This window comes from Myotis lucifugus, unplaced genomic scaffold (assembly GCF_000147115.1).
Source record: "Myotis lucifugus unplaced genomic scaffold, Myoluc2.0 scaffold_0, whole genome shotgun sequence".
Taxonomy (NCBI): domain Eukaryota; kingdom Metazoa; phylum Chordata; class Mammalia; order Chiroptera; family Vespertilionidae; genus Myotis; species Myotis lucifugus.
In genome coordinates, this window is record NW_005871048.1 from 62,770,334 (window position 1) to 62,784,929 (window position 14,596).

Sequence of the window (14,596 nt, forward strand, 5' to 3'; positions counted from 1 at the left end):
CCTGTCCTGTCCTGGAGCACCTGTCCTGTCCTGGAGCACCTGTCCTGTGCTGGAGCACCTGTCCTGGCTGGAGCACCTGTCCTGTCCTGGAGCACCTGTCCTGTACTGGAGCACCTGTCCTGGCTGGAGCACCTGTCCTGTCCTGGAGCACCTGTCCTGTGCTGGAGCACCTGTCCTGTACTGGAGCACCTGTCCTGTCCTGGAGCACCTGTTCTGTGCTGGAGCACCTGTCCTGTGCTGGAGCACCTGTCCTGGATGGAGCACCTGTCCTGTCCTGGAGCACCTGTCCTGTACTGGAGCACCTGTCCTGGCTGGAGCACCTGTCCTGTCCTGGAGCATCTGTCCTGTGCTGGAGCACCTGTTCTGGCTGGAGCACCTACCCTGTTCTGGATCATCTGTTCTGGCTGGAGCACCTGTCCTGGCTGGAGCACCTACCCTGTTCTGGATCATCTGTTCTGGCTGGAGCACCTGTCCTGGCTGGCACATGGGGTGATCCACAGGAATTTATGAATGAATGTAGCTACCTTGTGAATAGTATGAAGTCATTTCACATGCATGTGCCACAATGCAGCTGATTCGGCAGGATCAAAGGAGTAGCTTAAAAAATGTTTTAATCAAACATTTGCTTAAAGTTTTAATCTCTTTTTCAGTGACTGCCCTTTCAATAAATACGTGGCCAGTATTTTGTTGTTGAGGCACCAAAATGAGGAAGTCCAGGCACTGAGGCTGAGCAGTTTATCCTCAGGACAGCTTCGAGCTCCTAACGAACAAAACCGGCTTCCGAATCCACTGCCATCAGGAGGGCCCAAATAAGAGGAGAGAGGCCGGTGCGGACAGTAGTCGGCAAAGCCAGTACTGACGCCAACAGCCCATGGAGAGGGAGGAGGGAGCGATTTTTAAAGTGAAGACACAGCAACTGCTATTATTCAGTGCCCAGTACTTGCTGGAAGAGATTCTAAACCCATTACACACTTCTAATGGCCACAGCCTGTGAGGTAACATCATCCCCATTTACAGACGAGGAAACGAGGCACAGAGAGGTGGAGAGACTTGCCCAAGGCCATCAGCTGCTGAGAAGCCCAGGCCAAGCTGGTGAGTGCTTCCTGTTCTTAGCCACCAGCTATTGGATGTTCAATGCTCTGAGGGGGACAGTAAGGCCTCATTAACTTGCTGACAGGCTCTGTGACTTTAAGTGAAACGAGGTACAATGAGACCATGTTTACCACAGGCTAACTGTGATAAACAAGAGCGAGGCTCCTACGCCATCCCATCAACCTTATAACTGAACGATGTTGTCGATTCCAGTCAAGGGCACATGCCGGGGTTGCGGGCTTCATCCCCAGTGAGGGGCTTGCAGGAGGCAGCCGATCAATGATCCTCTCTCATCATTGATGTTTCTATCTCCCTCTCCCTCTCCCTTCCTCTCTAAAATCAATAAAAAAAATATTAAAAAAAAAAAGAATGATGTTGAAAGAAATGGCGTTATGTAGGACCTGTTTGCTTGTACCCTGTTACACTCTGAGCAGAGGCGGCTAATGGTATCTGGAGTATTCTGCCTGAGGAGATTAAAACTGTGTCATCCTGTAGAAAGGCTCTGAATTAAATGACTCAATTTCATGTCTGCATGGGGCAACCCTACATGGGGCCCTGGGAGATCGGGCACCCTGGCAAGGCTGGCAGTGAGTTGAGTGCCTCCACTGGGCAAAGGTGCCCTTGCTTCCGGCACCGTCGGCCAGAGGAGAGAGGGCCGAGCAAAGAACCAGGGCTCCCTGCGCTCCTGTCTGTGCCCTGTGCTCGGGGATGGAGGCTGGGTGACGGAGGGCGGCAGTCCCTGCGGAAGACAGGTTTCCTTCCTCAGACATGTGAATCAGCCACATGCGAAGATGGACCGGCATTAACCGCTTTATACACTCTCTCAACACTGCACTCTCCGTAAACCCAGCCCAGTTCCTGTGGTGTAGAAGGTCACTTCACAGAGAACGGTGGTTGATTTTTTAAGCCACATGAAACCTCAGGTTCCCAGCACAGTGCGATGGCTGTGGTAGGAGGGACTGAAACCATTATACTTCCCAATACGTGGGTTCACATATTCTTATTATAACAACTTCCCAATACGTGGGTTCACATATTCTTATTATAACAGCTCCGGGCAGTTCATGCCAAGTCTCAGGCTCACTGAATGTCTCAGGCACCCAATGAGAACAGACCCCCTCAGGTCCAGCAGAGCTCACCCCTGGCCCCTGCCGACTCGGGCAGCTCCCCATACATACCTCATCTTGATTTATTTTCGTCTTGACCCCAAGATGCTCTGTTCTATAGCAGCCTGTGTTTGTGTCCATGTTTTCTAAAAAGTTTTAAAATGCTGCTTTTTATACTAAAAAATAGTTCCTTCATATTCGGCTCCAGTGTGAAATAAAGAGGTCTTGATACCGACGGGTAATTAAACCCACATTCCGTTTCTGGCGTTAGCGCTCTAGTGCTGGGTGGCCGGCGGGTCAGCTGGCCTCTGCCACTTCCTCACCGCCCAGGCTGGCTCAGCACGCTCCTCCCTACCTCTCGGGACACGCTCGGGACCAATGAGATAAGGGTCTGGCAGGCACTTGATTTCTTTGGAACCGAAATTATATTTTCATAAGATCATTTTTATCAGCATAAGTACTATGAATATGGGCAAGCATCGGTGCCAAACTCACTGTGGGACAAAGAGATGGCATCTTTTAAAACTGGTGTTTCCAGAGGAGGGAATGTGGTTTGTATCTCTGAGCAGCCCACTCAGCGATTCTGACAGCGCTCCCTGGGAAGAGGGTGTCTCCGGGCGCCCCCCTTTAACAGACTCCTCCCAAAGCCTCCTGCGCCCCATCGGAGGATTACACAGCCCTGGCAGGTAACGTTTACTTACGAATTCTCCAAGAGCCTGAGTCAAAAACATCCCCCCACCCAGTTTCTGAAATGGAACCAAATTCCATGATAACAACTAACTCACAACAGACATGATAAATTAAGTCAGAGACAGAATATGGTTAAGTAATTTCCCTTGTCGGAGCTGTCTACCCGGGTCCTCAGAGGCTGTTTAAACTTGAAAAATGGATGGTGGAAAGGACCTCGAGACATATGAAAAGTTACTGCCCTGGAGGGAGGGGGGGTGGGGTTCTGGTGCAGCCAAGTTCAGGGAAACTGCGCATTTTGCAAAATGACTCAGGAAAGAAAGCAGTTTCCTACTTTTCAGAATGTTTTCTCCTGAATCATCTGCTGACCCGAAATGCTCTGCCAGAGAGGTGTAAGAGGGGGACGGCGGCAAGAAAGCCCCCCAGCAGAGGATACAAAAGAGGGCGTGTGGAGGGAACACGCTCTTCTCTTTCTCAGGCCTCGTGGTGTGTCCTCTCCAAACCCCAAAGTCTGACTTTAAGCCTCACATGCTGTTTATGCGAGTCCCACGTGCAGATCCAAGAACTGAAGAAGGAACCCGCTGCAATTCTACCATCTGGGGAAGCCCTTTCATCCTTTCTCACACTTTCGAGCCCATGAAGGACCTGTGGTCTCGTGAGGGGTATTAGGAACTAGTGCCACGCCCACTTACAACACCTCAGTCCTGAGTGGCATTCCTTCAGGATGGGTAGGAATCAGGGGAGTGTTTAGCTGGGTGCTGCTGAGTGACAGGCTTTGTCACAGCCTCCCCGGGGCCAGGGCGGGGGGCGTGGCTGCCTTCACAGAAGTGGGCCTGTCAGGGTCACAGAGCTACACAATGAAGTTCAGAGAAAGCACATTAGATGAGAAAAACAGAAACTGGTGAATTACCTAAAATATTTAATAGGCAGTTCTTTAAAAATTCTAATCCAGGTAGAATGATCAATTTCTGCAAACCTACACTTTTCTCGTAGTGATTTATTCTTCCTCTTCCATTGGTTACAAATAGAATTTGCTGTTAGTGGCATCAGCCCTTAGGATGATGCCTGCTTTTTCTACTGGAGTTGTGCAGGCTCGGTTCCAAGTTCACATAAGCCTATTAAGCCATAACAGATCCGAAGCAGAGCTAGTAATGCGATTCCTAACTCCAGGATAGAGCCTTATTTCTGTGTGTACCCTCCTGTGGACTTGTTGGCCATGCCTCCGGGGACCAGGAATGTACTGGGATGCTAGCACTCGAGTTCTCTATGGTGGGAAGCCACCTCGGGAGCCCTTACTACATCCAGGGAGCATTTCCAGACTCCCACCACACCCATCTATAATAATAAAAAGGTAGTATGCTAATTAGACCGGACATCATTCCAGACATCCTTCCTGACGAAGCCGGGGCAGAGGGAAGCCAGCCCAGGTCCCAGGTGCCTGCGGGCAGCCCGAGGGAAGCCAGCTCCGGTCCTGGGTACCTGCTTGGCGGCCGGTGGAGGGAAGCAGCCTAGGTCATGGGTGCCTGCTGGCGGCTGGAGAAGGGAAGCCGGGGTCCCGGGTCCCGGAGGGAAGCTGGTGCCAGTAGCCGGGGAAGGAAGGCCTACTCTTGCACAAATTTTCGTGCATTGGGCCTCTAGTTTACACATAAACCCCATGAAGAGACTAAGTCAGCCTTTCTTCTTGGACCAACCTCCAGAAAAGTCTTAACACACCTTCCAAAAGGCAGAACTTTTTGCATGTATTTATCTCTTTGGCAATGTCATCCAAAAAACTTAAAAAACAACTTTAAACTCACTTCTGATAAACCCAAGCCAGATTCATGAGAATATATGTGGTAAGAAGGTGAATTTGGGGCTGGATGGGCCTAGCACTGGAGGGGTGATTCTCACCAAGGCAAGGCTGTGAGACAGTCTGAATGAAGGAGCCTTTGCCCTCAACCTGAGCATCTATTAGCTCCCATAACTATTAAGAATTATTACTACAATTCTTATGTAAACAGAGTACTTAAATTACTCAATCACTTCAATTACTATCTTTTAAAAAAGAAAATAATCAGAATTACTCTAATGAAATGATTCCAGGCTCAAACTTCATTTTCTTAACTCAGCGGCTCTGGGGTGGGGCTGCAGGGAGAGATGCCATTAAGCACTACAAGCCTGAACACGTAATTTATCTTATTCCTCATTATTACTACTGGCAAGCAATATTTGCTGAATTCTCATACACTGAGCTCGGAGCAAAATAAAACGAGACATTGTTTTTATGCTTCAGTCCTCATATTCTAAGCATTTGAAGTTCCAGGACTTACTATTAAGAGAACTCAAAAAGAAGAAAAAGAAACAACTAATTACTCAAACTAGAAGCATTTTGAAAATGAAATCATTGTAGAAAAGTTGTATTTTAGAATATACTTACTTGTGTCTTGGAAATGACATTTAAATACCATGAATTCTTCCGTAAAACTTAGTGAGAAAAAACCAAGGTCTGGGACTGTAAGGAAGCCACCTGAAATAAGCCGCTGTGGGACTCCCTCTCTGCCGCCAACCACTCCCAAATGGAGTGAAGTCAGGGCACTTCCTTCCTGCGCGTGAGCGGGCCCTGGAAGCGTGTTACCAAGAGCTCCTGCATCTCACGACCCAGACAAAGGTCTCACATGAGGAAGCACAGCTCGCACCAGGCAGAGAGAACCCAGGAATTCTGAACCCCTATTCTCTGTCAAATAATTTTTGTTTTAAAATCTCGTTCATGTCTAGGAAAGAGCAGGCAGGTGCTCATCCCAGTTGGAACAGACGTGGTCGAGATGAATGTCCCCCACGGGCTTTCCGAGGACACCTGGGCATCGCGTAAGCCCAGGAGCCCAGCTTCTCCTGCCAATTTATTCTGCAGGCGTTTTGATTCCACAAGACAGGATCCTGGGATACTGCAGGCCACCGCTGTGGACTCTGACACAAATCAGATCTATCTTACTGGCGGTCGGCACAGGCGTGGGCCCAGTCCAGGCGCATTTCCTGTGTCTGGAAGGCGCCTTAGGGCCAAGTGGAGGGAGTCGTGTCCCTGCTTCAACCAGAATAGCTCCACTTTTATGCACCAGGGCTCTGTGTCATATTGTTTTAAAATAACAGGTTCTTCTGCTTAATATAAAATGAAAAAGCTAAACACACTGCCGGGGACACCTGATAGAACAGGCACAGCATTGGGAAGGGCAAGTGGTTTGTTTGAATCCTCAGGGTAAACGTCTTCTAACCCTGAAGCCCCCAGGCTCCGCCCTGGTACCGGTGCTGGCACCGTTCTCAGCACAGAGCAGCTGTTTGAAAATGTTGATGACAACTGTCACTTACAGACAGAACGAGGCTACTTCCCGTCAGACCAGACCGGCTGCACTCGCGTCCCAGTGCAGGCTGGCTGCAGCGTACCTTATCGCTGTCCAGTGTGTTCTGCGACGTCCGGGAGGCGATCGAGATTGTGTCGGGCTGGCTGCTGCCGTCGCCTTGGCTGTCCAGATCCTCTCCGTCCCTGGAGACACAGGACATTTTAAATTCCTGACTCTGCTGGCTTTGTGTTCTAGACTGGTCAGGCTCGTCCACCGGTCATTGGAGAAAGAATGGCTGCGTTTCAAGGGGTGTAAGTCAGTCTTCGTGACTGCTGCTACCTCCCCTGTGTTAACGTGGATTTGATACCTCTGTGCTAAGCACAGGCTTTCTGCAGGCATTGGGCTAAGTATCTAACATAGATCATTCCATTTAATTCACATAATAAAAAATAGAGTTGACATGATTATTTCCAGAAACGTGTAGATTTGCACACGTGCCCGGATGGACTCACCACTGGGTGGGAAAGGCAAAATGGCCGGAGATTCGCACACAGCCCCTGCACTTTAAGTGGAAGCAGGGTCTTGTCTTGACGAAGCAATTTCATTGCTAAGAATAAACTATGTTTAAAAACCATATTCCTCCAAATGTCTGAGAAAAACGATTTTTGAAAAATATTACGTTAACACTGCCTTGTTCCTTCCCTATTAAATAAACAAGCTTAGCCAAACCTCCCATGCACACTCACCGCCTGCCCTTGTGCCTCGCGGCCGGGGCTGTCTTGGGGATGTGAATGGGCTCCTTCAGGGCGCCTTTCAGGTGGATGGTCCTCTCCTGGATCACCTCCCGGATGTGCTTTATCCAGTCCTGCTTGTTCTCGATGCTGGAAGCCTGAACCGGTGCGAGAACCCGTCAGATCCTGCCCCAACCACGCAGGCCTTGCATCGCTGGAGCTTCCCATTTTAAACATCACTTTCCAGCAGGAAAGCAGCCCATCCTATGTTTAATATGCCACCAAATAAATGACCCTAGTTTTGAACGTTTTTAAATCAAAACCATTTTTATTTTATAGCACTTACGTTTTTCCACATCAATGGATATTCTAATCACTGATCATTCCCTGGCCCGGGAAGACATGAAAACACAGCCAGCCCAAACCAAAGCTGCTCTGAGGCAACTCAGGTCAAGAGGAGTGGTCAGTGGCTGGCAAAGTGTCCATGGACCCTGAACCTCAGGTCATGCTGCCCGTCACAGGACTCATCGGACAGCAGCTGCAGCCGCCACATTTCCACAAGCACGAGTGTCCTCGGGCTCCCTTACCCTCGTGTGAAACGAGGGACTGTGGCGTGGACACAGAGAAGAGCCGGTCCCACCGCCAGCAGGTGAGGCTGCAGTTCCCAGCGCACAGGACAGAGCCTGCCCCAGCTCTACACTCACCGGCCCCTAGCTGTAAATGGGAATAAACCGCTAAATAAACGAGTGTATCCTACTGCCAGTTCCACGTGTGGATTGACCTGGACTTTATTATACCCGTGGAGAAAGGTTCTCTGGACATGGCACGGGGTAGGCCCTCAGCAAGCATTTGTTGCGTGAACACACATGGCGTGACTTCGCCCAGATTTTTTCTCTCACTGTGCCTCAAAGGGGGCGCTTTGTTCTCCCTTTTACACGTCCTGGGCCTTAGTAACAGTTTTAATTTCCTTATGGAAAACATCAACCTCCTATGATATAAACATGATTCCCTGTAAATGATTAAAACAATCGTCAGTGGGATTGTAGATGAGATCACAAAGGGAGGGGAACCCACCATGTCCTCATGGTGGGCCTTGTTTTGAAACTAGAAAGCCAAAGCCCATGGTGGGAAAGGAAATTAAAATTGAGAATTCTCTAAATAAAATGCTTTAACTGGAGGATATGGCTTTAAAGTTATTGAGGGACAGTAATGAACAAATAAAGGATAAAAGGGGCCTCTTGCTCCCATTCCGGAATCTGATGCCAGGAGAGCAGTCACGCCGACTTTGGGGTCGGAGCAGCGTGATTAGGGAGCAGGGGAGTTTGTGCATGAAATAAGCGTCTCAGGGTGGAAAACGTGAACACACAGACCTTCTGGAATTTAAATGCCTGGTACAAATGTTCAGAGCTACACAAAGAGAAGTATCTGAGGAAGAACATCTGGCCAAGTTTGGAGACAAATCAGGAAAACTGTTACTATGGTTCAGAAATAAAGAAAATTCTCATGATATAAAGCGAATTTATCATTACATTTATAGAGGCTAATCCTCCTAGTAGTCTCAATCCATTTAAGGAAGGATTTAGAAATAGAATTCTCCCTTGCAGACTATAAAAGTAAAAAAAAAAAAAAAAAAAAAGACCACATTTTGTTTTACAACTACCAGGCCATCAGCATCATTGCCATGACAACTATGATGGTGACCACCTCCATCACCACCACATTCCACTACCACCACCACCAAAACATTTTCTCAACCATCACATCACTCACACTCATCTCTACTACCATTTATACCATCACCATCTCCACCGCTGCCACCACCACCATCTCCTCCACCACCACCACCACCATCTCCACCACTACCACCACCACCTCACCATCTCTACTACCGCTGCCACCATCTTCACTACCATCACCACCACCACCGCCACCATCAACGCTACCATCTCCACCACCATTTATACCATCACCGTCTCCACCACCACCACCACCACCACCACCACCATCACCACCATCACCATCTCCATTGCCACCACCTCGATATCCACTGTCATCACCATTCACACCAGTGTCATCACCACAAAGCAATCTCTAAAATTAATGAGAACATCATTTCGTTTAGTCTCTTCTTGGAAGTCAGAAAAATATTACTCAAAACTCCCTAGAAAACTGTCATCTGGTAAAGCCCACAGGAAGTCTTTTGTTCAACTGCATCATGAGTATTTTATTATGTCCCAAATGAAAGTAATCCATAACTGGCTAAAATATCTGGCACTATTTCTTAGATACACCCTTTGGCATATGTTCACTGCAGCTAATCTGGATAAACACTTAATATAAGTTGGAAGTTTTAACGTCTTGAGGATACTTTAAAATTTTATGCCTTAGAAAAGTTCAGTTATCTAATATTTAGCTAACAGTGCAATTTATGTTTTAGAGGGCTTTCTGCCAGTACTAACAAGAACACACTGGGTTGGTAATCACACATTCATTGCAAAACAATTCCTCATTTCTATGTGAGTAAACACCTTAAAACGCAATGGTGTAACAGCCAGCGGCTCTGTAAGAGTGACACGCTGCTGAATAACCTGGGGTTGCTGGAAATACCATAGAGATTCAAAGGAATGCAAGGCAAAATCGCTGACATGCAAGTTCACACACCAGAGGCCCATTAAGCTTTTGGCTCGTCTCCCAATATCTACAAATCGTTGTCTACATCTTCCCCAGAACATCCTTAAGTCAATTATGGTCTTTCCAGACAGCTCAAACAGACAGTTCCATCTGTATTTTCTCAAACACAGAAGGAGGGAAGTACATTAAGACACCCTTAGAGCCCTTTGCCATTCTTAGGAGAGGGTAGCGTATTCAAGACAGAGTTCAAATCAAATATTCAAAGATACTTTCTTCCCCCAAAGACTAGATACCTCAAAGTACCCTTAGTGTCTTTTAAACACTTTAAATCAAAACATGACATAAAACCCATGTAGCTGATCACTATCCCCCCTTTTCTCTGCCCCCAAACTAGAAAGCCAAAGAGCCCAGGACCCCATGGAGACGGCTGGCATGCTCAGCCTGGAAACTGTCCAAGGCCGTCACACTCCACCAGGTGCCCCCTTTCCTCTAACCACAGGCCAAGTGTGCATGGAAGCTGTGGGCCCATCTCCCTGTCCTCCTGGACCTGAACTTCCTGCATCTCTCAGGGATGAACAATTCTTTTCAAGACTGGAAGTACGGGAAAAGTTTGAAGACTTGCTCCATTTGATTTGAGTAAGCAAGCAAAAGTTTAGCTCACGTTATTTCATCCCTGGAATACCAAACTGAATTTATTCTACTGTTCTTGTGGTAATCACTAATCCCAACAGAACATAAAAGTAACACATAAAGTGATATGAAAACCAACAGTTTCAACCATAGGAAAAAATAAAGCATTCATTGCTACAATAATAAACATGTCACAGAGCATATCCCCAAGCTTCCCATGGACGTACCTTAAGGACAATTTTATTATCTGAAGTTGGCGTCCTCCCGACCCACAGTGCAAATTTGCAGGGATCTCCTTCAACATGTTCTGTGACACCCAACTCTGAGGTCTGCGTAAAAGACAATGATATAATTAGATGAGAGTACAATTCAGAGACCATGTGGTCATGCTAGGTTATAACAACGTAGTTTGTTAACTTTAATAAGTAATCCTTAGCCCTCACTTTAGTGAAAATAAGGAAATTTTGTTCTTAGGCTACAAACGACCGGTTTCATCTTTTCATATCCTGTGAGCACCATTACTGGAGATTCTGATGCAAGTCCACAAGCAAGTCCAGAGGGAAAAAAGCAAAGTATCTGAAACCTTATTATCTGGAAGATCAAGAGTTGACTCATTTCAACCTTATAAATAACAAAATGCATTTGTTCTGGTTGTGAAAGAGCTGTCACTCCCATTTTCCCCATGAATGAAGTACCTTCATGGAGGGCAAATGGTGTTTTAACAGCTCAGTTATTTTCCAATGTGTTTATCAATCGCATCAACTTTTAGTATTTCACCAATAATTTTAAGAGCTAAGGACAAAATTGCTCTCTGTAATATATGTAGGTGTAATATGCGGAACACGGAAGAGTGCAGATGAAGGTCAACACCTTCAACCCCACCACATCATGTTCCCCCCTAACTCATTCTTCCGCCTCCAGCGAAGGAAGTGATTCATAACCCAGAGCGATTCATAGCGCAGAGGGGCCTCTGAGGAAACCTCAACTTTTAAAAGATAAATTAAGTGAAGATGTATCAGCTTCTAAAACAGACCAGCTTGGTCTCTGAGGCTAGATTAGAGCCAGCTAGTGAGATTACTAGCCAGCAATGCTGCATTTTTTCTTTCCAGTTAGAATATGATCTAAAATGATGTAAGGTGGCTGTGATCCAAAAGACAATCTCAAACAGGATGTCAGCCAAAGGAAAGGGTATGAAAACCATTAGCTTGAACTTGCAAATTCCAGATTATTATTCAGATGCTCTCTACACTTGGTAGTATTTTATTACTTTGGGAATTTGATTAACATATGGATACCATAAAAACATGTAACGAATAAAATACGAATTATCCAAATTCCAAATATCTATCAATATTTATAAGCAATCTGCCATACCTTGTATAAATAAACCAAATTCTAGTGCATTTTCTATTCTTCTCTGATGGTGATTTTTCCTTAGTTTTGCCCAATCCTCCCACTGCCTGAGCCTGCCCAGCAATTTTTTGATGACAGTCCTCTGAGATATTGCTACTAAGGGAAGAAGGAAATATAGTGGACCCTGGGGACGACATGTGCCTGAGACTTTTCTGAGTTGACATGTGATTTTATAGAGAGACTGGTTGGATGTGCTCCGAATGGAAAAAAGGCACCAGGTGTGTTTCTCTTGCCAGGAAGTACAATGACAAGTAAGAATTCAAATGCATCACTGTATCTGCCAAGCACTCAAGGGCAGCAGTCTCTAAATAGGTGGGATTGTGGGTCTTTAAAACGATTTTTGCTTACATATATTTTTCTCCAATAATCATATTTTGCTATTGTAAAACCCATATATTTATTTATTTTAAATTTATTTTTAATGAAAATATATCAAATTTTGTCATTAAGATCCCACAGTGAGCCACCCTGTAAGGCTGCATAAGTATGTTCCAATGTTGGTGAATGAAAAATTAATTACAATGATATGAGAACTGCACAAAATCATAGTGAGATATAATCATTTTGTGCATTTATAAAACTAGTTAAGGCACACGAAAGGCAAATGATTTAAATTCACTTACAAAGTGTGTTCTTATCCTGTAGCTAGAGTCGACGGAATTTAGAAAAAGCAAGTCTCCCAAGTCTAAGAAAACTCAAACTCAGGAGCGCCCTCTAGTGGACTCATAGCTGTCAAAGAATTTCACTGAAGATGAAATCATGACAATTTTGGACTTTCCACATTTTAGGATAACCTGAAGGCAACAAAGAGTAATTTTTCTCTACCTACAAAAATGTTGCAATTGTGTTACCTTTAAACTTAAAATTACGAATGCCAATACTTACAAACAATTTGCTTTTATAAAGGTACTTGCTTCTCCCACTGGAATCTTTCACTTCTTTACTAAATACTAAGGACATTTCAAAAAGGAAGAGATGCCGTTCTCGACCCTTTCGAATTAAGGTTTTTGGGTCCCACACTTGGAAGGATTCCTGCAGGATGAGTTCTCCCTGAGACTCGATATTTTCATCAAACCCTACAACATAAAAAAGGAGGCACAATCAATTTAAAATAAAAAGGACAGCATTATGATTATTAAACATTTGTAAAATGCCCATCAATTAAATCTCAGATTAGCGTTTCCATTTGGGCCCCTGACTCCTGCCTCCCCAGCACTGGCCCATCCAAGAAAGGCTAATTCTTCCTGAAACAAGACTTTAATACATTTTTCGTGTTTTTTTTGTTTGTTTGTTTGTTTGTTTGTTTGTTGTTGTTTTTAAAGCAGGGATTCCACTTGGCTTTATTCCTTATGTTCTAGCTCCTTAGGGTGGCATTCTCACCAGCTGAGAATGCCATGCCTCGTCACCTGCACTCCCGACACTCCTCATACAGACCTCCTCCGCCCAGAATGATTCCCTGACATTCTGCTTCCTGGGCCTAGAACACCCTTCCAGGACATTCCTCAGCAGTCCGGCCTTTCCACAAGGCCCTGTCTAGCCTTCCTTCTGGGTACTCATCTCTCTGGAGTTTTCCCTCCGCATGCAAACTTCTTCATGCGTATCAGTCATGCTCTGGCCACTGGCTGGCTTTCACTAATGAATGCTCATCTCTTCATGGAAGGGACCCGTTGCCTGGACTCTAAGATTCCTGGGGCAGGTGGGGACTGCTAATTGTCTCCCAACTTCCACTTCCCCCCTCTTCCCTAATAGCAGAAGCCCCCTCCATGCCGCTCAAATGAGCACTCCATTTCCCAGCATCCTCTGCAGCTCGGGGAGACCCGCACCTACAGGCCGCAGGGGGAGAGTCACATGTATGACATCTAGCTGCTCCCTGCCCCACCCCACCCCCCACTTCCTGCCCGATGCAAGGTTAACACAGTCTCGAGACACATCCTGAGCTGAGCCAGCCAGGCAACATCCGAGGCGTGGAGAGAAACGAGCAGGAGCAGAGCCCGAGTCCTTGGCGTCAGGAAGGGCTGCCACGCCAGCTCCGCATTTTACACCAGAGAAAGAGAAAGCCATGCCGCTTGGCCTTGATTGTTGGTCTCTGTGATCAAGAGCAGCACTCTGACCTAACTAGTGTACTGCTCAGTGCTACCAGCAATAATGACACACGCAGGCCAGCAGCGCTTCTTGTCAATGTGTGTAACCTGAGAGTAAGAGTTAAGCTCTGGAACACAGAATCGCCTTCTTAAACAGAAGCATTCACAGAAATTATAATGGCAACATTTTAAAGTGTATTTATCTGATTCTCTACCATGTTATATACCACATTCACCTGCATAAGCAGTTGTGTGGTACTCGCTACGTGTTCCAGGCTCAGGCAAGTGATGCAATGGATGCAGAGATGGGGAAGCAACAAGCCCCTTTAAGGATTTTCTCATCTTAGGGGACTGATCTATCCGAACCCATCACCTAACAGAGACCAGGCAGGTGAAGGCCAGCGACACGAAGCTCAGAGTGGGGAGAGGCCATTCCCAGTAATGGGACAGGGACAGGTGGTTAGGTGGAAGCATTTCACGTGATCTTTAAGGGAAGCAATGAAACCAATTCTTTAAAAAAGAAGATATTCACATCTAGACTCTTACTCCTAAGTAAACACAGAGGCATGAAGCCAAGGTTTTCAGGGAAAGGGAAATCCATTCATAGACGTCAGCAGGAAGCACACACAGGTGTGGGGCGCCTGGTACCTTCCAGCATGCTGAGGTGCATGGCGTCGTTGGCTCGCTTGGGCACGCTGAGCATCACCTCCAGGCCGTCTTTGATCTCCCCTTTGCCTTCCTCACAGCACGTGAGGAGCTCCTGCAGAAGACCAAGACCATGAACTAGCGAAGACTGCGACATGCTCTACCACCAAGATCTTTGCAGAAATGAAAGAGCTTTGATTTTTAAGATAAAAAAACCAGACTGTAGTCTCCTGGGCATATAGTCTCACAGGAAACAAATTACTGTCTTT

The 14,596-nt window shown here is 46.3% G+C and overlaps 1 protein-coding gene across 1 annotated transcript in view; it reads right to left on the reverse strand.

Annotated features, from left to right (window-relative positions):
* The window catches only part of TRIO (trio Rho guanine nucleotide exchange factor), a 198,986-nt gene that overhangs the window by 79,600 nt on the left and 104,790 nt on the right, over positions 1–14,596 (reverse strand). The window contains 5 exon segments of the mRNA XM_023752278.1: positions 6,300–6,399; positions 6,943–7,085; positions 10,416–10,517; positions 12,487–12,677; positions 14,331–14,442. Of these exon segments, the coding sequence (XP_023608046.1) occupies positions 6,300–6,399; positions 6,943–7,085; positions 10,416–10,517; positions 12,487–12,677; positions 14,331–14,442 (648 nt within the window).